This window comes from Oncorhynchus keta, chromosome 1 (genome assembly GCF_023373465.1).
Source record: "Oncorhynchus keta strain PuntledgeMale-10-30-2019 chromosome 1, Oket_V2, whole genome shotgun sequence".
Lineage (NCBI taxonomy): Eukaryota > Metazoa > Chordata > Actinopteri > Salmoniformes > Salmonidae > Oncorhynchus > Oncorhynchus keta.
This window is the reverse complement of record NC_068421.1, coordinates 90,777,621-90,802,139: the sequence shown is the minus strand read 5'-3', so window position 1 is coordinate 90,802,139 and position 24,519 is coordinate 90,777,621. Positions and strand designations below refer to the sequence as shown.

The following is a 24,519-nucleotide window of genomic DNA, read 5'->3' as shown; positions in this document are numbered from 1 at the left end:
TTTGGGGATTCAATCTTGCAACCTTTCAGTTACTAGTCCAATGCTCTAACCACTCGGCTACCTGCCGCCCTAAGTACAGTAAATCAAATCAAATTTTTATTTGTCACATACACATGGTTAGCAGATGTTAATGCGAGTGTAGCGAAATGCTTGTATCTGTGAGTGCTGTGGCTACAAAAAATATACATTTGATTTATTTTGTGGGACACATCAACATTCTGCACCCTATAGTCAACCATACATAGCCTACCTCTCGACCAAAAAGCTTCATATCCAGAGAAAATCATTGACTTTTTGGTCTCAGAAGATTCTACTATACTCTTGAAGATTCTACTGTATTCTTGAGAACATTTTACTGTACTCTTGAGAAGATTCTACTGTGCTCTTGAAGATTCTACTGTACTCTTGAGAAGATTCTACTATGCTCTTGAAGATTCTACTATACTCTTGAGAACATTCTACTGTACTGTTGAGGATTCTACTGTACTGTTGAGGATTCTACTGTACTCTTGAGAAGATTCTACTGTACTGTTGAGGAGTCTACTGTACTTTTGAGAAGATTCTACTGTACTGTTGATGATTCTACTGTACTTTTGAGAAGATTCTACTGTACTTTTGAGAAGATTCTACTGTACTTTTGAGAAGATTCTACTGTATTCTTGTAGGTGCACTACTTCTATGACATGATGGGGTTGGTGGTCTGAGGCCGGAAACGGACCAGTGAACCCAGACCAGACCCCCCAGCCGGCCAAGGCCAGCCAGACTGAGGAGTCCATGGCTGCTTGGTAGGTACATTGTTGAGGACAGAGTAATTGTCCATCAAAGGGATTGGTTTACAGGGTGGCACACGCCATCTCTTAGCATTTGACATTACAAAGGACAGCTGCACCCTCTGTGGAGTACAAGGGCTTCTGGCTACTTTTATGGTGGCCCGTGTTACAGTTTCACACAGTGGTTAAAAGCCTGAAGGGCCACCGACTGGGAAACATATAGGAATCTATTCTAAAAAGTAAACAAACAAAACTGTTATCAATTTATCATTGTTATGAACATGGAGCTTAATTTAGCCCACCAAACAGAGATTTAACCTGCTGCGTTCCAATACCCTAATGCTGAACTTTTTTATCAATTGAGCCAGAGGCATATTTGCCCTGTGTACCACATTAGTGGATATGTTTTATTTAAAAAAAAAGCACATTTGATAAAATTCACCTAAAAAATTAATTTTAAAAACATTGGCTAAAATTAAACTAGATAACTTTTAGGGGGATAAAAATGAACCTAGATAAATAAAAAACGTGTTGATAAAATTCGCCATGAGTGCAATGTGTTGACATTGTAATGAAACGACTGCAAGCACAATGTATTTGTCATTTTATCACATACAGGCCCCTCACCACACTATAGACTGGACCACTAAAGAATACGTGGGATTGAAAATTCACAATGAGAAAAAGTAGTGTATCTGACTGGCGTGGGAGGGTTTATCAGTCATGCTACTTACTATATATGGGCAAATTAATGAGAAACCTACTTCGAAGAGATATAGCATAGTGTATGTATACTCGGGCAAAATCACAGAGAAACATTTATTTCAGTCAAAGTATCTAGGGCGGGGCACCAAGCGCTCAAATTTCCAATGGTTATCCAACAGATGGGTAGGCTAATGTTTTCACACCCACACTGGGGGTGTTGTGTGACAATCCGTTAGGCTACATTCAAAACGATTTCACGGCTGTTCTTTTTCCACCAAAAAAGTCATTATCTTCTACAGAACATGCAAAACACAAACATCCAGTCGACATTTTTAGATGAACTTTTCTTAAATTGTTATATTTCAGTAAATAACTAGTTTAGAGCAGAACACAGGGCCGTCTCCAAACGGAAAGAAGCAGCTGTGATTTTTTTTACAAAAAAACATCTCGCAACAACTCTATTCCGCAACTTTGTGGCGTTGTGTTTGAACGATTTCAACATTTGCGTCATTGTTACACCCGCCATCAATAGTTTGTAAATTGAGAGATATTTGTTTAGTAATCCTGAAACGGTCCAACCCCTCGAGCGCCGGAGGTCATGCATAATTCATGAGCGACTGCTGACACAGGCGTCGTAGAAAAGTTGAGTTTACAAACTTTGGGACAGGAGCAACAAGATCAACCGAACTGGCCGGAGCAAAGGGAAAGTAGCTACATTTAAAATTACTTTTCTCATGTAGGAACACATTTAGTTGTTCTCTATCTTACTCTAATAGAATAGTTTTATTGCGAGTTTTGACGGCAGAAAGGTGAACTATTTTTGTCCACACAGAGGGTTTATAAAAGTTTGCCTGAGAGTAGCCTAGGCCTACTTCAGAAGGCTCAACGTTTGATATTTGTATAAAGCCTCAACTTTAAATCGTTTTTATATTTTCTGTATTGCTCTAACTTTTTCACTAAGACAAAATGAGCAACCCACTTCAGCCAATGCCAGGACAACAAGTTATCCATGTCGCGCAGGACTCGGATACGGATCTCGAGGCGCTATTTAATTCGGTTATGAACCCGAAACCCAGTTCATGGAGGAAAAAAATGTTACCCGACTCCTTTTTCAAGGAGCCAGATTCAGGATCTCACTCCCGACAGTCGAGCACTGATTCGGGCAGTCACCCGCCCAGGCTCACCGTACAACACGTACGGTCACATTCCTCGCCCGCAACTTTACAGATTGGATTGGGAGCCAACCCAACTCCAAGCCCGGTACATCACTCGCACATCCGCCACCAGTCTTTCGATGTTGCCGAAGAGTTGCCGCTGCCCCCTGGATGGGAGATGGCCTACACGTCCAACGGACAGAAGTACTTTCTCAAGTAAGTTGTTGTTTATTCCACAGAAAACACACACGTTAAAGTCCCCAGTCCTTTCAATAAAACAAAACTCCATAATCCTTAAAGCACCACAGATCCGAAGTTCAGTCGGTGTAAAACTCACTTCAGATGACATTGGTTCATCTGAAATGATAGACTTATAAAGTGGACTGTGAGAAATCAGTGTAACTCTTGAGAGTAAACCGCAAAAGCTTCAGATCACTGTGCTGAACGATTGGCCCCTTTGAACACCTATGTGGCAAATTTAACAGAATACACTATATTTGTCTTTGTTTGGCTCTGTCAGGTTAAACCTTAAAATGCCATCCCCTTATTCACACAGGTCTAACCTAATATATAACGGCCTGTAAGCCAGCATCAAGTCATTTATGTGAGTCCTACCTGTCTGTGCTTGCAGGAGCCCCCTAGTGCTCTGTGTCAAACTTTTCACGCAGGCCCCAATGCTCTTGTTTTGGATTCATCTTATTCCCAAAATTATTCAATGTTTTGTGCTAGGCCATATAATAACATGAGAACCTCTTAATACACGATGGAAAGCCATTTCAATAAGGGATGTATCTCCATGGGCAACGTGATAACAGACCACCTCTAGTCTAGTGTGTTTTGCAACAGCAGTGTCTTTGGTTTCGTTCTCCGAGCCCCAGCCGGTTAAACCACAATGGCTGTTATCTTCTGTGTTTTATCCTCACCCATGCACAGGGACAATACACAATAACTGCAGATAGATGTCTTTCACACTGAGGTGTCATGCTGACCTTTCATCTCTCACCTCAACACAGGCCCACGGTGGACTGAAGTGTGTGTGTGTGACTGAAAATATCAGTGTTTAAATCAATGAAGAGGCTCTGTTCTGTCACCTGTTTTAAACACACACACCTACCTGTGATCACCTTGATAAGAAAGTGATTACCTTATCAGTGCCGCTGGCTCGTATCTCCCGATCTCTCCTGATGGAGACACCCGTCAGTCTCAATGCTAATGAGTGTTGTGTCTCTTCACTCTGTGAAGAACTAGACGAACAGGCATACCCATTCTTCCCTGGCCCAGGGGTCACCATGGCTACCTGACCCAAGGTAGACCCATTCTTCCCTGGCCCAGGTGTCACCATGGCTACCTGACCCAAGGCAGACTCATTCTTCCCTGGCCCAGGGGTCACCATGGCTACCTGACCCAAGGTAGACCCATTCTTCCCTGGTCCAGGGGTCACCATGGCTACCTGACCCAAGGCAGACCCATTCTTCCCTGGCCCAGGGGTCACCATGGCTACCTGACCCAAGGCAGACCCATTCTTCCCTGGCCCAGGGGTCGCCATGGCTACCTGACCCAAGGCAGACCCATTCTTCCCTGGCCCAGGGGTCACCTTGGCTACCTGACCCAAGGCAGACCCATTCTTCCCTGGCCCAGGGGTCGCCATGGCTACCTGACCCATTCTTCCCTGGCCCAGGGGTCACCATGGCTACCTGACCCAAGGCAGAAGTGTGTGTGTGTGTGTGGTAGGGGTCAGCTCAGCAGGGTGTCCTCCAAAAGGATAGTTATTATAGAGGGTGTGAGAAAACACACCCTGGGTTTACTCTCCGTTCAGCCTCAGGGGTAGCAGAGGGGGCCCCTGTGCTAAAACATACACATTCACTTCACACACCCCTTTTTCACACACTGAGCCTCTGTTCCCAGATTACTCAACAGTACAGTATCAACATCCCGCAGCCCATTGTCTCCAAAACGGAATCGGTATCCGTTTAGCGTTAACTTAAAGGGATACTTGGGGATTTTGTCAGTGTCCCCTTCATCTACTTCACCACCAGAGTCAGATGAACTAGTACAGGGTCGGCAACCCTGGTCCTGGAGTGCCGCAGACAATCACTGAACTGATGAATTATCTCAGTTGGTCAGGCATGGTGCCTAGTTGGAACAAAAGCTTGCAGTACATGGGACAGGGTTGCCTAACCCTGAACTAGTGGATACCATTTAGGTCTTTGTCCAATATGAAGGAAACTGGAGGTAGATTCGCAAAGCCAATGCTAAGTAGCTTTAGCATAATGACGAAGTCTATGGGTATCTACTAGCATGCTAAACACCAACTGACCAGGTAAAACTATGAATAACAATGCTGTCAGAGGGGGTGTTCCCCAGGAAACAGGCAGCCATTGGGCTGAAAAGTAAAGCAGAGAGCTCGGGGCTCCTGAGTGGGTGCATCGGTCTAAGGCACTGTATCTCAGTGCTAGAGGCGTCACTACAGACCCCGGTTCGATTCCAAGCTGTATCACAACTGGTTGTGATTGTGAGTCAAATAGGGCGGTGCGCAATTGGCCCGGCGTCGTTCGGGTTTGGCCTGTATATGCCGTCATTGTAAATAGGATTTTGTTCTTAACTGACTTGCCTAGTTAAATTTAAAAAAAGAGAGGTTTGGCCTGTTCTGGCTGGCTGGCTGCGTCCTGACTGACCGTCAGGAGAACTACCACACAACAGAGGGAGCACTGATCAGGAGGTCTGGCTGTTCATTAGCTAGATAACTTCCCAGAGGAGAGATGGGTGGGGGAAAAAACACAGCGAGGTGAGGGGGTTGGACAAGTGGGAGGAAGGAGGGTGAAAACAACCGGGAGAAAGAGAAGGGTGTGAAAAGAGAGGGGAGGAGGCAGGGAAAGAGAGGGGAGGAGGCAGGGAAAGAAGGAGCGGCTGAGGCTGTTTTTTGGCAGCTGTAGAGAAGGGGAGGAGCTGCGGAGAGGCGTAGGAGAGGGAGGGAATGCATGCAGTCTAACCCCAGGCTCCAGGAGGTGTCTCCTCTCTCTCGGTCCCAACCGGGGGTGTGAACATGCCTGGTCCTGCAGAGGTTTTCACAGTTGGCTCTGTCACCAGCAACAAAGCTGGGAGCCCCAGCCCCACCGCACCCTGCAATTAACCAGGCAGGAAAACAAAGTCTGCCTGGCTGGCCCGGGGCTGCTGGATCTGCAAGTTTCACTCTGAGCTCTTTGTTAAGGAGGCCACTGCCTCTCCATCCTCTCTCCTGTCTGCCTTCTGAAGCTCTTTGAGGCATGAGTTTATTTATTTTTATTTTTTCAGTGTTCTATTCCAGGAATGTTACTTTACATTAGAATGCCCCCCCCAAAAGAATGGGATACAATGTGTGTAAACGTCAAATGAATAGGACCTCCGTTTTTAGAGGCCTGCCATTTGGCTCTGCAGGAAATCCTGCATGATGACAGTAGCCCCCGGTCGGTCATAGGTCACACATCCTTACTGTCTTGTGCTTCTCTCACATCCACCCAGTAGTGTGTGTTTCCACAAGTCAATTATTTAATCTATTATCCTCCCCCCATTCCCCACCCACCCGCACACTTGTGAAAACAATGCATGTCGCGACAGCTGACACAATTGAATGTAGTACTTCGTGCAATTGACAGTGAACAGAGCTAAATGAGCGGCACGGTCCAGTTTAATCCAGTCAGGATGTGGTAACTGTAAAACTAACGTGTTGTGTCACCCGCTCAACCTCTCCCACTTTTCCCATTTTCTCTCAATTGAAACGTGTCCAAACCCATCCCAATGCTCTCACCTTCACTGCCACTGCAACAGGAGCCCATTACCGTGGACTGAGACCCTTCATAGACATCCACTCTACACCCCAACCACAGTGTTCCAGTCCCTAACCGTGCGTTCCCAAGCTGGTCTGAGGAAGAGTTGCCTCGCTGGCTTGATATGGCGATGCCTCGGGTGGGTTTACAGTAGAGTAACTTACTGTAAAGTGACTGATTAACGGTCTGTGTGACAGAATGATCGTGCCAGCGATAGAAGAAGTGATAGTGATAGTGATAACAGAGAGCGGGAGATCAGCGTGGGTGGCTGTGTCCTCACTGGACTCTGGACTAGACGAGAGGTGATTTTATTTACCTTTATTTAACTAGGCAAGTCGGTTAAGAACAAATTCTTATTTTCAATGACGGCCTAGGAACCGTGGGTTATAACTGCCTTGTTCAGGGGCAGAACGACAGATTTGTACCTTGTCAGCTCGGTTACTAGTCCAACGCTCTAACCACTAGGCTACCCTGCCGCCCCTGATTGATGCTGAGAGACGAGCAGAAGTCATTCAGCGTTTAGCTGAACCAGTCTCTCTCTCTGTTGGGTTGAGTTAGCACAGGGGGTGGGACTGAGATTTGAACAGTCTGTCCTGGTACATTGAGGCAGAGGTGAAAGTCAAGACGGGAGAGGATGAAGGTGAGTCTTCGGCTATGCACCGTGTTAAAGGCACTGGTACTACGCCAATGCTGCAGATGTCGGCTCAATCGGACATTCCACGGCCCGCATTGAATCCCAGCTTTTATCTTGAGTTCTACTGCTTGGAGCCCTTTATGTACAAACATGGACCCCAGCATGGCTGCTGTCTAGTTTACGCCATGGCTCTGAGCATCTCTTAGGGCTTTCATCTGGTCTACATACTCAAGGCTATGTGTGTGTGTGTCTGCCTCAATCACAAGGCTGTCTCACTGCATACCAGAGTGTCTGCTCTTACTAGGGAATTCCTCAATGTTTTGGATAGTGTTTTTTTGTTTTGTTCTTACAAAATAATTGGGAAAAAGGGTAGTCTGTAATTAAGCCCGAGTTTGCCATTTAATGATGGGTGCAGTGTCTTCAAAGGGCTGCAAACAGAAGCACGTTAATCTGCCGTAAATCTGTTGTAAATGGAATTCGGTGTAGCTGAAATTCATTGGTAGTGTTCCTATGTTAATGCATAGCTAATATCAGCCATGTTGTGATTGGTTTGACCAATCAGCAACGAGAGAGTATGTAGCCTGTAGTGTTCTGGTTGCCAAAATTCTAGTCGGTCGCCCAATTTCAGTTTGTGACAAAACAAGCAAGTGTATTATAGGGAATAATTGTACCATCTAAACCGCTGTGAAATATATTTTCCATAACCCCCTCCCAAAAAATGATGTTTGAAGCTGGTGTACAAAACCCAATGTAAAAAAGATGTCAAAACGAAACATAAAAACAGGAAGCATAGAAATAGCATACGTAAGATATCTAGCGATTCTTAGACTTGCTTTCAATGAGTGACAGATCTATAACTCATATTTCTATTTTGGTCAGGTCTCCCAAGAAGTCTTTTATATATTGCAGTTTTTAGGTTCCTGCTGAGAAGTTGTTGCCAGAAGTGTGTTTTTATACACACTATCATGTATGGACGGACCCACAGGGACAGACTCCGAGCCACTGCTTGGAGTAGACCAACCAGCTCATTAAAAGTTCTACTTAACTGTCCAGCTACCTGGTGCAAACCACTAAGATGGACGGTGCTGTGATTTGAAAGGTGTATTCAGTTATTTTAATAGTTTACTATTAGTGGCTCAGTCTGAGAGAGCGAGACTGGGTGGGGTGTGTGGGGGGGCAATTGCAAATTGGCTGAACCTTGCATGGGGGTGTAATGGTGGCTGGGTGGGGTTCTCCCAGGGCTGTCCTGGGAGGATGTTCAGGTAGGTCTACATGGGCAGGGTGAGGTCTGTTCTGCACCTGTAAGCTGGACTGACAGTTAAGTGGTAGGTGGATGGTGGTGGGGGTTCTACCAGGAAGGCAGGGTCGAGGAGTGGAAGTGGCTGTTGAGGTTAGAGGTCATCGGTATTGGTACTAGGTTAAAGATACCCAGGTTTGCACACTGTAATGATTCCATGTGGAAGCTTTAGAAAATAAACAGATTCATGGAACCAGTGCCATTGCTGAGCAGCATCGCTGAGCAGCATCGCTGGTTCATTAGTTTAGAGTTCTTCCTCATTTATGCAAACAATTCTGGGATATTAGAATCCTCTTGTCCTAAACGTTCATCTTCAACCTGGAATGGTATGAGTTTTTTTAGGGCCTGAAATTAGGACCAGACCAGCAGTCTGTTGGTAAAAAAGGCTGGTTGGCTGGTGTCGATTTTGTTTTCACGAAGGGCACATAAGAGCATGACCGAGTCGGAGCATACTCACAGATATTCTCCGAACACTGTCATCCATGTTGGCACAACATGTTCCGTGACAATCACGTTCTAATTTGGATTCTTTGTTGTCATTGTTTTGTAATGTGTTGTACTGGCCATTCTATGGCTTGGGACAGGGGCACTCCTTACCAATGGCAGAAGAGTGACGGATATTTCGGCAGTATTTGTCACTATTAGGACCCAAACTGAGGCAGCCAGGTAGAGTTCAGTTGATTGTCGTGTCTTTGGTTTCCTGCACCATCCCAGCCACCAGTGCCTTTTTGTTTGTCAGTAACCTTTAGTGTACTAACCTGGAGGTCAGTTTCACTGGGTCTCCATATGCTATGAGCCACCTAGCTGTGACATATTACATGTGCCAGGCACAGGCAGCCAATCGGCTGTCTCGTTGGTCACTGCTTGAACTGTTGTTTTGGAAAAATATAAGTCGCGCTCCTCCTCCCTCTTGCTCCTCCTCCCTCTTGCTCCTCCTCCCTCTTGCTCCTCCTCCCTCTTGCTCCCACAGACTCGGCTGGAGTTAGAGGCCCAAAGCCAGGGGCCATGAGGCTCTCTACCTCCCTCCCTCTTTCGTTCTCTGCTGCATCAGTCTGTTCTAGGCAAAAGGGAGGAGGGGGGTGGTTAGGGAGTCGTACACACGCAGAGTGAGGGAATAGACATTCCAAAAACAATAGCCTGTACTGCTGCAAAGTAACAGGCATGTCGACGTCTGCAACACACATAGATCTGAAGCGGCTGTGGAACAGCCAGAACAGATGTTGGTCAAGCCTGGTAGCCAAGCAGCCAGTCAGTCAGCCAGCCAGTTAGCCAATCAATCAGCCAGGCGGTTAGCAGATAGCCAATCAAACAGGCAGACATGCTGCTGGATCCCTCTGCCTCTTCTTTCTAGTCTGGAGGCCAGCTCTGTATGTCGTCTGGAGGCCAGCTCTGTATGTAGTCTGGAGGCCAGCTCTGTATGTAGTCTGGAGGCCAGCTCTGTATGTAGTCTGGAGGCCAGCTCTGTATGTAGTCTGGAGGCCAGCTCTGTATGTAGTCTGGAGGCCAGCTCTGTATGTAGTCTGGAGGCCAGCTCTGTATGTCGTCTGGAGGCCAGCTCTGTATGTCGTCTGGAGGCCAGCTCTGTATGTCGTCTGGAGGCCAGCGCTCTGTATGTCGTCTGGAGGCCAGCGCTCTGTATGTCGTCTGGAGGCCAGCGCTCTGTATGTCGTCTGGAGGCCAGCGCTCTGTATGTCGTCTGGAGGCCAGCTCTGTATGGCCCTGGGAGGCCAGCTCTGTATGTCGTCTGGAGGCCAGCGCTCTGTATGTCGTCTGGAGGCCAGCGCTCTGTATGTCGTCTGGAGGCCAGCGCTCTGTATGTCGTCTGGAGGCCAGCGCTCTGTATGGCCCTGGCCGAGGCCTGGGCTCTGTATGGCCGAGGCCTGGGCTCTGTATGGCCGAGGCCTGGGCTCTGTATGGCCGAGGCCTGGGCTCTGTATGGCCGAGGCCTGGGCTCTGTATGGCCGAGGCCTGGGCTCTGTATGGCCGAGGCCTGGGCTCTGTATGGCCGAGGCCTGGGCTCTGTATGGCCGAGGCCTGGGCTCTGTATGGCCGAGGCCTGGGCTCTGTATGGCCGAGGCCTGGGCTCTGTATGGCCCTGGCTGAGGCCTGGGCTCTGTATGGCCCTGGCTGAGGCCTGCTCTGCGGACACACTCAACCCACTTCCTGTCCCAATATGTAAGTTGGACGAGCATGAAGACCTGCTTGTTTGGCCGGCCGGCCGGGCGTTTGGGCCGCTCCCCTCTCCTCTCCTGCTGATGGGGGTTATTCTTGGACAAGAAGGGCTTTGTGGCTCCAGAGAGCTGCACAGCACGTTGGCCTTCCGTGACTTACAGATATACATTGTATTGAACGCAATTAAAGTTGAAGGAAATGTCACGTGGGCTGAATTTAAAACCAGCGGAGTTTGTGGCCACGGTTTGTTTCTGTCTCTGGCCCTGAATCTGAGCAGAGGTTCCTGAGCTGGAGCTCAGAGAAGAAACAGTCTCAGCTCAGGGATAGAGAGAAATCCTCCACAGGTCCAGGCCTCTCGGGCTTTAAAGGAACAGGAACGGCTTGGGTTTGCTTAGAGTCTACACAATCTAACGCATACGGAGCCGGCGGAGGTCAGTTTGTGTCACTCTTATGCACCCTATGTACATTTGTGCAGCAAACATTTTGGGAACGCGACGCGAACTGACGGACTACCGTCAGCTCTGTTTTGCGCAGACCGCGTTGACGACAACAGGACAACAAAATGGCCGCTTTGAACCCTTTTTTAGCAGGACAACAAAATGGCCGCTTTGCAACAGCCTAATAACGCAGCGCGGAGGAGAAGGCTGTAGTTTAGTTAGTCCTTCATATTGAGTCCTAACACAAAGAGGACACACAGACCAAGTGAACATGTTTCCTTACTGCAGTTTAACTGGAGGTTGGAAGTGTTATAGCCAGGAGCAAGGCGCTCAAGATGTTAGCTAAAAGTATTCATGAGAATATTGCTTGTTTTTGTCAACCGGTTGTGATACTTTATCTTAGAATGTGTGAGAACTACAGTGACAGGTGTTTGAGTGATTTAGTAAAGAAGTGAGACACAACAGAGGGGAAGAGTGAGACATTAGTAAGGAAGTGAGCCACAACAGAGATGGAAAAAGAGTGAGACATTAGTAAGGAAGTGAGATGCAACAGAGAGGGGAAGAGTGAGACATTAGTAAGGAAGTGAGACGCAACAGAGATGGAAAAAGAGTGAGACATTAGTCAGGAAGTGAGACGCAACAGAGATGGAAAAAGAGTGAGACATTAGTAAGGAAGTGAGCCACAGCAGAGATGGAAAAAGAGTGAGACATTAGTAAGGAAGTGAGCCACAACAGAGATGGAAAAAGAGTGAGACATTAGTCAGGAAGTGAGATGCAACAGAGAGGGGAAGAGTGAGACATTAGTCAGGAAGTGAGCCACAACAGAGATGGAAAAAGAGTGAGACATTAGTAAGGAAGTGAGATGCAACAGAGAGGGGAAGAGTTGAGACATTAGTCAGGAAGTGAGCTACAACAGAGATGGAAAAAGAGTGAGACATTAGTAAGGAAGTGAGATGCAACAGAGAGGGGAAGAGTGAGACATTAGTAAGGAAGTGAGCCACAACAGAGATGGAAAAAGAGTGAGACATTAGTAAGGAAGTGAGACACAACAGAGAGGGGAAGAGTGAGACATTAGTCAGGAAGTGAGCCACAGCAGAGAGGGGAAGAGTGAGACATTAGTCAGGAAGTGAGCCACAGCAGAGAGGGGAAGAGTGAGACATTAGTCAGGAAGTGAGCCACAGCAGAGAGGGGAAGAGTGAGCCATTAGTAAGGAAGTGAGCCACAACAGAGAGGGAAAGAGTGAGACATTAGTAAGGAAGTGCGCCACAACAGAGAGGGAAAGAGTGAGACATTAGTAAGGAAGTGAGTCACAACAGAGAGGGAAAAAGAGTGAGACATTAGTCAGGAAGTGAGCCACAGCAGAGAGGGGAAGAGTGAGACATTAGTAAGGAAGTGAGCCACAGCAGAGAGGGGTAGAGTGAGACATTAGTAAGGAAGTGAGCCACAACAGAGAGGGAAAGAGTGAGACATTAGTAAGGAAGTGCGCCACAACAGAGAGGGAAAGAGTGAGACATTAGTAAGGAAGTGAGTCACAACAGAGGGGGAAAAAGAGTGAGACATTAGTCAGGAAGTGAGCCACAGCAGAGAGGGGAAGAGTGAGACATTAGTAAGGAAGTGAGCCACAGCAGAGAGGGGTAGAGTGAGACATTAGTAAGGAAGTGAGCCACAACGGAGAGGGGAAGAGTGAGACATTAGTAAGGAAGTGAGCCACAGCAGAGAGGGGAAGAGTGAGACATTAGTAAGGAAGTGGGCCACAGCAGAGAGGGGAAGAGTGAGACATTAGTAAGGAAGTGAGCCACGGCAGAGAGGGGAAGAGTGAGACATAAGTAAGGAAGTGAGCAACAACAGAGAGGGGAAGAGTGAGACATTAGTAAGGAAGTGAGCCACGGCAGAGAGGGGAAGAGTGAGACATAAGTAAGGAAGTGAGCAACAACAGAGAGGGGAAGAGTGAGACATTAGTAAGGAAGTGAGCCACGGCAGAGAGGGGAAGAGTGAGACATAAGTAAGGAAGTGAGCCACAACAGAGAGGGAAAGAGTGAGACATTAGTAAGGAAGTGAGTCACAACAGAGAGGGAAAAAGAGTGAGACATTAGTAAGGAAGTGAGCCACAACAGAGAGGGAAAAAGAGTGAGACATTAGTCAGGAAGTGAGCCACAGCAGAGAGGGGAAGAGTGAGACATTAGTAAGGAAGTGAGCCACAGCAGAGAGGGGTAGAGTGAGACATTAGTAAGGAAGTGAGCCACAACAGAGAGGGAAAGAGTGAGACATTAGTAAGGAAGTGCGCCACAACAGAGAGGGAAAGAGTGAGACATTAGTAAGGAAGTGAGTCACAACAGAGGGGGAAAAAGAGTGAGACATTAGTCAGGAAGTGAGCCACAGCAGAGAGGGGAAGAGTGAGACATTAGTAAGGAAGTGAGCCACAGCAGAGAGGGGAAGAGTGAGACATTAGTAAGGAAGTGAGCCACAACGGAGAGGGGAAGAGTGAGACATTAGTAAGGAAGTGAGCCACAGCAGAGAGGGGAAGAGTGAGACATTAGTAAGGAAGTGGGCCACAGCAGAGAGGGGAAGAGTGAGACATTAGTAAGGAAGTGAGCCACGGCAGAGAGGGGAAGAGTGAGACATAAGTAAGGAAGTGAGCAACAACAGAGAGGGGAAGAGTGAGACATTAGTAAGGAAGTGAGCCACGGCAGAGAGGGGAAGAGTGAGACATAAGTAAGGAAGTGAGCAACAACAGAGAGGGGAAGAGTGAGACATAAGTAAGGAAGTGAGCAACAACAGAGAGGGGAAGAGTGAGACATTAGTAAGGAAGTGAGCCACGGCAGAGAGGGGAAGAGTGAGACATAAGTAAGGAAGTGAGCAACAACAGAGAGGGGAAGAGTGAGACATTAGTAAGGAAGTGAGCCACGGCAGAGAGGGGAAGAGTGAGACATAAGTAAGGAAGTGAGCAACAACAGAGAGGGGAAGAGTGAGACATTAGTAAGGAAGTGAGCCACGGCAGAGAGGGGAAGAGTGAGACATAAGTAAGGAAGTGAGCAACAACAGAGAGGGGAAGAGTGAGACATAAGTAAGGAAGTGAGCAACAACAGAGAGGGGAAGAGTGAGACATAAGTAAGGAAGTGAGCCACAACAGAGAGGGGAAGAGTGAGACATTAGTAAGGAAGTGAGCCACAACAGAGGGGAAAAGAGTGAGACATTAGTAAGGAAGTGAGTGCATGAATTACAGAGAGAAAGAGAGGAATGTAGACTGCCAGCACAAAGCTGTGTGTGTGAATGTCGTATAATCTCACTGAGGTCGACAGACTTTTGTAGCTCCCTTCCTGTCTCCTCCACACAACAGCTGAGGACACAGCTTTCTCTCCTGTGCCCCCACCAGTCCCATCCAGCTCTCAGCCCCCCCAATCCATAGAAACAGCCCTGTTATTTATGGGCCAAGGGCCAGACACAGAGCCTGCCGGAACCTGCGTGTGAGAATGAGGGGCATGCTCCCTCCCCAGGACTTGTTTCCCCTTTCTTTACAGTCAGCCTGTCCTGCTAATTTCCCCTCGCTCGCTCTTCTCGCTCGCTCGCTCGCTCTTCTCTCTCGCTCGCTCGCTCTTCTCTCTCGCTCGCTCGCTCTTCTCGCTCGCTCGCTCTTCTCTCTCGCTCGCTCGCTCTTCTCTCTCGCTCGCTCGCTCTTCTCTCTCGCTCGCTCGCTCTTCTCGCTCGCTCGCTCTTCTCTCTCGCTCGCTCTTCTCTCTCGCTCGCTCTTCTCGCTCGCTCGCTCTTCTCTCTCGCTTTCTTTCTCTCTCGCTCGCTCTTCTCTCTCGCTTTCTTTCTCTCTCTCTTTCTCGCTCTCTCTCTTTCTCGCTCTCTCTCTTTCTCGCTCTCTCTCTTTCTCGCTCTCTCTCTTTCTCGCTCTCTCTCTTTCTCGCTCTCTCTCTCGCTTTCTTTCTCTCTCTCTCTTTCTTGCTCTCTCTCTCGCTTTCTTTCTCTCTCTCTCGCTTTCTTTCTCTCTCTCTCTTTCTTGCTCTCTCTCTCGCTTTCTTTCTCTCTCTCTCTTTCTTGCTCTCTCTCGCTTTCTTTCTCTCTCTCTCGCTTTCTTTCTCTTGCTTTCTCTCTCTCTCTCGCTTTCTTTCTCTTGCTTTCTCTCTCTCTCTTTCTCGCTCTCTTTCTCTTGCTTTCTCGCTCTCTTTCTCTGTCTCGCTCTTTCGCTTTCTTTCTCTCTCGCTTTCTCGCTCTCTTTCTCTGTCTCGCTCTTTCGCTTTCTTTCTCTCTCGCTCTTTCACTTTCTTTCTCTCTCTTTCTCTCTCTCGCTCTTTCACTTTCTTTCTCTCTCTTTCTCTCTCTCGCTCTTTCTCTCTCTCGCTCTCTTTCTCTCGCTCTCTTTCTCTCTTTCTCTCTCTCGCTTTCTCTTTCTCTCTTTCTCTCTTTCTTTCTCTCTCGCTTTCTCTCTCGCTTTCTCTCTTTCTCGCTCTCGCTCTCTCTTTCTCTCTTTCTCGCTCTCGCTTTCTCTTTCTCTCTTTCTCTCTCTCTTTCTCGCTTTCTCTCTCTCTTTCTCGCTCTCTTTCTCGCTCTCTCTTTCTCTCTCTCTTTCTCTTTTCTCACTCTTTCCTCTCTCGCTCTTTTCTCTCTCTCCCGCTCTCTCTCTCCCGCTCTCTCTCTCCCGCTCTCTCTCTCCCGCTCTCTCGCTCTATCCTCACTCGCTCTCTTTCCATCCCAACATGTACACTCTCGTCCCCCCCGTCCAATAAGCAGTTGAAAGAAATGTCGCGTCCACAGGATATGAAGATGGTCATTGTTTGGAGAGGGAGAGGGGGTGGGGGGTACTGCCTGTAGGGGACTCATAAGGCTCTCTGGGCTCTGACAAAGTCAAAACAATAAACATGACTCACTCACTTCAAAGGCGCACGCACAGCCGAGGAACAAATGGATTGCCTCCTTTCCACTTGACTTCCTGTCTGACTGGGCCATTGAGCCAGAATGGCAGCCGCAGTACCTTACAAAATAGACAACCATTTATCCCCAAATCGATGACACCATTTTAGTTAAGATACATGGTGGGATGGTGTGAGATTTGATAACTTGTTTGGTCTGTTTATAACTTGTTTTAAACTGTTTATAGTGAGCCAACGATTCACATTGTGCACTCTGCGCCTGTCTTCTGTTGCAAGCCAGAGAGAGGAAATAACTCCAGCATGTGAGGAGCCAGAGAATAGCTAGTGGTTTTGATGGAGACTTGACAGCTCTGAGGTGATGACAGAGGGAATAGACTAAATCAGCCTAATTATCCACAAATGATCTGCATTCCTCAGGAGTTCAAAATGGCTGACTAGAACATTGACACTTATAACAACCTGATATAGCTCAGTGTTTGTTGTTAAAAAAAGATATATAATAAAAAAATGTCTACCTCTCTTGAGGCTTTTTTTAAGGATAGTGATGCATGGTCTCTCACTAAAGAAACACATGTTCTGTCACTGACTGCAGTCTGTCAGTGAGGGAGTGTCTGTATCTGGGTGGAGCCTGGACAAATAAATGGGCAAACGCACTCACTCTAGTCTCCCAGGACCACCTCCTCCCCCCTCTCAAGCCTACCTCTCCTTTTCGTTCTCTCCCCCTGTCTCCCTCCGCGCAGCCTATTCATGGCCCCAGGAATGTGAACAGTAGTTATGTGTGTGTATTGTTCCCCCAGGCTTTAGCAGCCCTCTGCACTGAGCCTCTATTCTATACCACTGCTATTCCATCCACCAGGCCCAGGCGACTACACTGCTACTGCTTGCCACAGCGTCGTGCTAGGGGGGGGCGGAGGGGATGGGGAGTTTGTATTGGCACGAGGGGGGTCACCCTAATTCACTGGGGTGTGATGCATTGCTCTATCATTGGTCCACTTGATGGGGGGGCCAAGCAAAGCACGAGCTTAATGCCTTTTGTCCCCCAGGAACGCCTTGATGGAATCGCGGAGACACACAGCGGCTTCTGGAGAGGAATTTGCTGCGTGTCTGATCTCAAGTCAAGCAGAATGAATATCGCCACATTCCACTCTGTGACAGGTTGGAGTTGTGAATGGCGCTGGTCACTCACTCGGGGGGTGGTGTGTGAGGGCCACCACTGCGTCCCCAGAGAGCGAGGGATAGGGAGGGCAGGCTAATGGAATCTCACCCACATATCTCTTTACCCATCTGAAATGAGGCCAGCTGATGATGACTGGGGGCCAGCTGATGGCGACAGGGGGCCAGCTTTGGGGATTTTCACACCACATCATATTTCATATATCAGAACCAAGGCTGTCTGATAAAACTGTCTAGCAGCATTGGTATGTTAGGGTTAGGCTGTATCCAGATGTTCCTACCGTCCTTCTCTCATTGGGGCGGCAGGTTGCCTAGTGGTTTGAGCATTGGACTAGTAACCGAAAGGTTGCAAGATCGAATCCCCGAGCTGACAAGGTACAAATTTGTCATTCTGCACCTGAACAAGGCAGTTAACCAGAAGGAGATTAGGGTTCCAATTTGGGAACCCCCCCCACGTTCAGCTGGAAGGTGGCGCATGGAATGCAAAAATATTCCTAAAAATATTTAACCTCCACACATTAACAAGTCCAATGGCTCAAATGAAAGATAAACACCTTGTTTATCTACCCAGCAAGTCAGATTTCTAAAATGTTTTACGGCGAAAACATAGCACATATTTATGTCAAACCACCACCGAAGACACAGCTAATTTGCATAGCCAAGTTGAAAAAAATATCCAATCAACAAACGCAGGATTAAAAGAAAAATAATTTCACTAACCTTTTGAAATCTTCATCAGATGACAGTAATATAACATGTTACACAGTACATTTGTTTTTTTCAATAATATGCTATATATATCCATAAATCTCTGTTTACAATGATGCATCGTTCAAAAAATGCTACTCAAATGTCCTGAGAAATGACGATAGCTCCGGCAGATAACGTCAGCTAACAAGGAATATACATCATAAACTTTGACTAAATATGCATGTTCTACATATCTATAGGAATATATACTTCTTCTGAATGCAATCGCTGTGTTACATTTATTTTTAACGTTACAGGTTTCGTTCACTAGGCTATACTATGAGTCGGCGCTCAAAAAGTAGCATTATGGCTCCTCTATCTTGGAGTCCACAGAAACCCAAATTTACCACATAAATATTCCCTTACCTTTGCTGTTCTTCCATCAGAAGACCTGGAAGGAATTATACTTACCAAAAACAGCGTTTAGTTTTGCAGTCTGTGTCTTTCGGTTCTCAAACACGACACATTTCGGTTGAAATGCAGCCAAAAGTCAAGTGGATGCGCACCAAAACGTTGAAATTACATATACGACTAAACTTGTCAAACTAAGTTCATAATCAAGCTTTAACATGTTATAAAGGTGTACAGCAATTGTGAGGACGAACAGAAACACAGGCACCGTTTAATCAATCTTGGAAAAAAGACAGGACCGGAGCAGAGCGCGCATGAGAGTAACCTGTTTTTTCGCGTGACCGAAAGGTTTCGGCCCGCCAAAACTCTCGTGAGCGTGCGATTCTCACAATGAGAAACCCCATTGGAAGCAGACATCGCGCTGAAGACAGAGACTGTTCCCAGACCTGTAGGTGCTTGGGAAGGGTGGGGGCGATGACGTCAAAGTTGGGCCAACTTTTCTGATGACAAGAGACAGTTTGGGAGAATGACTGCCCTGAGAGTTCTGCTTTACATACAGACATAATTTAAACGGTTTTAGAAGCTTTAGAGTGTTTTCTATTCAATAATAGTTTTTATTTGCATATATTAGCAGCTTTTGACAAAAAAAATTGTTTACTATGGGCACGCAATTACTCCAGAGGGGGCAGTAAACAGCCCTATCCCCAACAGGTTTTAACCCACTGTTCCTAGGCCTTCATTGAAAATAAGAATTTGTTCTCACCTGACTTACCTAGTTAAATAAACAAAACAAATCCTGGGATTTATGGTATTACTGGCCAAGTACACAAGGTGGTGCCTAAAAATGCAAGGATAAGTCCATTGCGTCTATTACCAGAATGCTAACAAAATGAGCACAAGCAATAGTGAATTTCCACAGAGGCTGCTAGCTACATATGCTAACGAGCACAAATGAAAATAAAGGAATTGCAAAGACCGTTACAAATATATAGGTAGGAGCTACCGAATGTCATTTTTGGTGAGTATGGACATTTTTACAAGCGAATGTGAACGAGAGACATTTATGCAAATGAACAAAGTTTTGACGCATGCTTGTCTAGAGGAAGAACAGTAGTGGGTCGGGAGCAGCATGTATACACGCTGTGTCTGTGTGGAGTCTGGAGTCGCTAGGGCAACGGGCCTGCTCTGCTTGGAGAAGAGGGGGGAGGAGCAGCGTTCTGCCTTTTTTCCTGCATGAAATAAATATAAAACGTATAAGAAATATCTTGCTGTGTTTTGTAAACTCAGATCTAAAATGCTTCTTATTGTAATTTCTGCTCGGTATCCCGACGCAAGACACTGGTTGATGCTGATTTATAAAACCCTCTAAGGCCTCACTCCCCCCCCCCTCTATCTGAGATGCCTACTGCAGCCCTCATCATCCACATACAACACCCGTTTGGACAGTCACATTCTATTAAAGGTCCCCAAAGAACACACATCCCTGGGTCACTCGTCTTTTCAGTTTGCTGCAGTTAGCGACTGGAACGAGCTGCAACAAACACTCAAACCGAACAGTTTTATCTCAATCTCTTAATTCAAATACTCAATCAATCTTACTGACAGTTGTGGTTGCTTTGTGTGATGTATTGTTGTCTCTACCTTCTTGCCCTTTGTGCTGTTGTCTGTACCCAATAATGTTTGTACCCTGTTTTGTGTTGCTACCATGTTGTGTTGCTACCATGTTGTGTTGCTACCATGTTGTGTTGCTACCATGTTGTGTTATCAGCCGTGCTGCTGCTCCAGTTTCAACTGTTCTGCCTTATTATTATTATTATTTGACCATGCTGGTCATTTATGAACATTTGAACATCTTGGCCATGTTCTGTTATAATCTCCACCCGGCACAGCCAGAAGAGGACTGGCCACCCCACATAGCCCGGTTCCTCTCTAGGTTTCTTCCTAGGTTTTGGCCTTTCTAGGGAGTTTTTCCTAGCCACCGTGCTTCTACACCTGCATTGCTTGCTGTTTGGGGTTTTAGGCTGGGTTTCTGTACAGCACTTTGAGATATCAGCTCATGTACGAAGGGCTATATAAATAAATAGCTGCCATGCTATGTTGTTGTCTTAGGTTTCTCTTTGTGTTGTGTTTTTGTCCTAATATATATATATATATTTTTTTTTTTTAAAGATCCCAGCCCCCGTCTCTGCAGGAGGCTTTTTACCTTTTGGCAGGCAGTCATGGTAAATAAGTATTTGTTCTTAACTGACTTGTCTAGTTAAATAAAGGTATAAAAAAAATCTGACAAATTTCAGTTGCTCTGCTGTCAGTGTCCTTCACCCATAATGACAGAGTGATGCGTACCTACATTTACCGGCCTTGGCTGCTACCTGCCTGGGTGTGAAGTAAGAACGGCTATGTCTACATAGCAGTCAGCCTGCCGGTTAGGCCCTACTTTCTTCCTATCACGCTGATCATATACCCTGATTACACCCAGACCCTTACAATAACCACGTCACTCTTCTTGCTGATCATATACCCTGATTACACCCAGACCCTTACAATAACCACGTCACTCTTCTTACCTCGGTTCTTTCCTCCTCACCTTCTTACAACCACTACTTCTGCTTTTACAACTTATCCCCTCCTCTCTGTCCCTTTTTGTTTTCCTGTCTGTTCCTCAGGTTCTTCTTCTCTCCTCAAGGCCAGGGGGGTTTGGGAAATGGCAACAATGGCTTTCTCTCTCGATCACCAGCCGAGGCATTAAATATTCTTAAAATGTCCTTGCATTACTTCTCCTGCCAACACAACCTTCTACCCATCATCCACCTCTGTTATTCTCCAGCTGGTTCTTCCCGTGGTGCAGTTAGCCCGCTCACAGTGGCATGATCGCGGTGGCTCAGTGCAGCAGGAGAGGGAGAGGTTTGACAGCGACCCATCCTCATTCTTTACTGATATTATAATTCGTTCCATAAACTGCTGAAAGCAGGCTGTTGTGGGGAGAGAGAGGGGGACAAGGGGAGAGAACAGATTTGTTTTTCATTCTTTTTGCGGAAGTCAAAGATGGGCCATGCACAGGACACTCTGTTCCACAAGATAAACATAATTTGAAAAGGGATGAAAGAGTTGGGTGAAACTCTATAAACCCCCCCCTACACACACACATGTACACACGTACACACTGACATACTCCCCTCCTTCTGCATGCCAATTATTCGTCCTGAAAGCGCCTGTAGAGGGAGATGGATAGACAGACTAGTATGGTGGAGCCAGCAATGTCTGCTGTAGGATTAATAACAATGTCTGCTGTAGGATTAATAACAATGTCTGCTGTAGGATTAATAACAATGTCTGCTGTAGGATTAATAACAATGTCTGCTGTAGGATTAATAACAATGTCTGCTGTAGGATTAATAACAATGTCTGCTGTAGGATTAATAACAATGTCTGCTGTAGGATTAATAACAATGTCTGCTGTAGGATTAATAACAATGTCTGCTGTAGGATTAATAACAATGTCTGCTGTAGGATTAATAACAATGTCTGCTGTAGGATTAATAACAGTCTGCTTTGTTCAGGAGGGCATTAGACTTATCTGTCCACTGATTTGATTTGGCCTGTCACTGGACAGATGGGCAGTGTGAGGGGTGCTACTGCCAGTCACTGGACAGACGGGCAGTGTGAGGGGTGCTACTGCCAGTCACTGGACAGACAGGCAGTGTGAGGGGTGCTACTGCCTCTCACTGGACAGACGGGCAGTGTGAGGGGTGCTACTGCCTGTCACTGGACAGACGGGCAGTGTGAGGGGTGCTACTGCCAGTCACTGGACAGACAGGCAGTGTGAGGGTGCTACTGCCTGTCACTGGACAGACGGGCAGTGTGACTGGGTGGACAGACGGGCTACTGCCAGTCACTGGAAAGACAGGCAGTGTGACTGCCAATCACTGGACAGGGCAGTGTGAGGGGTGCTACTGCCAGTCACTGGACAGACGGGCAGTGTGAGGGGTGCTACTGCCAGTCACTGGACAGACGGGCAGTGTGAGGGGTGCTACTGCCAGTCACTGGACAGACGGGCAGTGTGAGGGGTGCTACTGCCAGTCACTGGACAGACGGGCAGTGTGAGGGGTGCTACTGCCAGTCACTGGACAGACGGGCAGTGTGAGGGGTGCTACTGCCAGTCACTGGACAGACGGGCAGTGTGAGGGGTGCTACTGCCAGTCACTGGACAGACGGGCAGTGTGAGGGGTGCTACTGCCAGTCACTGGACAGACGGGCAGTGTGAGGGGTGCTACTGCCAGTCACTGGACAGACGGGCAGTGTGAGGGGTGCTACTGCCAGTCACTGGACAGACAGGCAGTGTGAGGGGTGCTACTGCCTGTCACTGGACAGACAGGCAGTGTGTGCTACTGGGTGCTACTGCCTATCACTGGACAGACGGGCAGAGAAAGAGGTTTGTGTCCTACTGCCAGACATTGACAGGGGCAGTGTGAGGGGTGCTACTGCCAGTCTGTTGTCAGGGGCAGTTTAAAACAGTTTTTTTTACCTTTATTTTACTAGGCAAGTCCGTTAAGACGGGCAAATTCTTATTTTCAATGACGGCCTCACTGGAACAGTGGGTTAACTGCCTGTTCAGGGGCAGAGTCACGACAGATTTGTACCTTGTCAGCTGAGGGGGGATTTGAACTTGCAGCCTTTCAGTTACTAGTCCAACGCTCTAACCACTAGGCTACCCTGCCAGTCTGTTGTCGGGGCAGTGTGAGGGGTGCTACTGCCAGTCTGTTGTTGGGGCAGTGTGAGGGTGCTACTGCCAGTCTGTTGTTGGGGCAGTGTGAGGGGTGCTACTGCCAGTCTGTATTTTCAATGACGGCCTAGGAACAGTGGGTCGGGGCAGTGTGAGGGGTGCTACTGCCAGTCTGTTGTCGGGGCAGTGTGAGGGGTGCTACTGCCAGTCTGTTGTTGGGGCAGTGTGAGGGGTGCTACTGCCAGTCTGTTGTTGGGGCAGTGTGAGGGGTGCTACTGCCAGTCTGTTGTTGGGGCAGTGTGAGGGGTGCTACTGCCAGTCTGTTGTTGGGGCAGTGTGAGGGGGCAGTGTGGGGCAGTGTGAGGGGTGCTACTGCCAGTCTGTTGTTGGGGCAGTGTGAGGGGTGCTACTGCCAGTCTGTTGTTGGGGCAGTGTGAGGGGTGCTACTGCCAGTCTGTTTCCCTGCCAGCCATCATTTATTTCCATCTACAGCCTCTTTTCAGTCATTCTCTCCCACTCAAGCCCCTTCTAGCCCCCGTTCTCTTTCTCACTTTCTGAGTGTTTTCCATGCGAGTGCTTTTCCAGACTGTCCTCTGTCTGGGTCTCTCACCATCTCTATCTTTTGTTCACCCCCAGCCCTCCAGACCTGGAATTGCACCTAGCTGCCAGGGAAACTTCAATCATTGATGTCACTGGGCTGCCACGTCCATTAGTAGTGTGCCACACATACTTCAGTTAAGTCAGTGTAATACTTTTAACAGAAGTTACCCGAACAGTTTGAGACCTGAGACTGTTTGAGACCTCTCTCTCTCTCTCTCTCTCTCACACCAGTTAACCAGAGGACTATGTTTTATGTTCATGTTGGAGTGTTAATGCTATGTTGTCACAGTAACGTTGAAAATGTGGAGCTGCCTCCTTTCTTTCTCAGTGAGGGGGGTAGGGTGGTATGCCCCCGGTTATTTATTTTTAACGACTGTGAGAAGATCACTTCTGGTGACTCAGAAATAATACTAATAATAATAATAATGTAAAGGACATTCTACTCCAAAAAGCATTAAAATGAAATGATGTTCTGTTTTAAACAGTTAAAAAAAAAAATTGATCTCAATGACCACACCAGCCAATTCTATATTAACCACCCTAGAAATTATGATAGCGTAACGTTGCTGTGTTTTTAGCTAGCAATTATTACATCTATCAGTAGGGTCAGGTGATATTACCATAGTGTCATCTATATAGGATGATTGACAGCCATCGTCAATAGTGACAGCCATCGTCAATAGTGACGGCCATCGTCAATAGTGACGGCCATCGTCAATAGTGACGGCCATCGTCAATAGTGACGGCCATCGTTTGGTGTGACAGACGATACCTAACCTATTTCAACTTGACTGGCCTCTTGCAGTTCTGAGTCGGGCAGTCCACAGCAGGGTATTGCATAGGTGACATTCCTAGTAAATTGCCTATATTCCTATTTGCTATAGCTTATTTCAATAAATATGTTTATATTTACAGAATGTAAGAGAACAATGTAGACATGGCCAAGTTTCACCTTTAAAAAAAAAAATAAGTTTTTCTAGTTTTTCTCTCTAATAGTGGATGATTTCTTCCAGTCAATGAAGCCTAGAACTCGGTTAGATACATTAGATTTTCTCAGAAAGTTGTTGTTTTTGAATAGC

At 47.1% G+C, this 24,519-nt stretch overlaps 1 protein-coding gene across 2 annotated transcripts in view; it reads left to right on the top strand.

Annotated features, from left to right (window-relative positions):
• The first annotated feature begins 1,809 nt into the window (after nt 1-1,809).
• The window catches only part of LOC118394193 (WW domain-containing transcription regulator protein 1-like), a 79,771-nt gene continuing 57,061 nt past the window's right edge, over nt 1,810-24,519 (top strand). Inside the window, exon 1 of one of the 2 annotated variants that reach the window (XM_052465206.1) lies at nt 1,810-2,845. In XM_052465206.1, coding sequence (XP_052321166.1) covers nt 2,442-2,845 — 404 coding nt within the window. In that variant the 5' untranslated portion in view covers nt 1,810-2,441. The remainder of the gene's footprint in view (nt 2,846-24,519) is intronic. The other variant, XM_052465205.1, reaches the window with a different exon arrangement.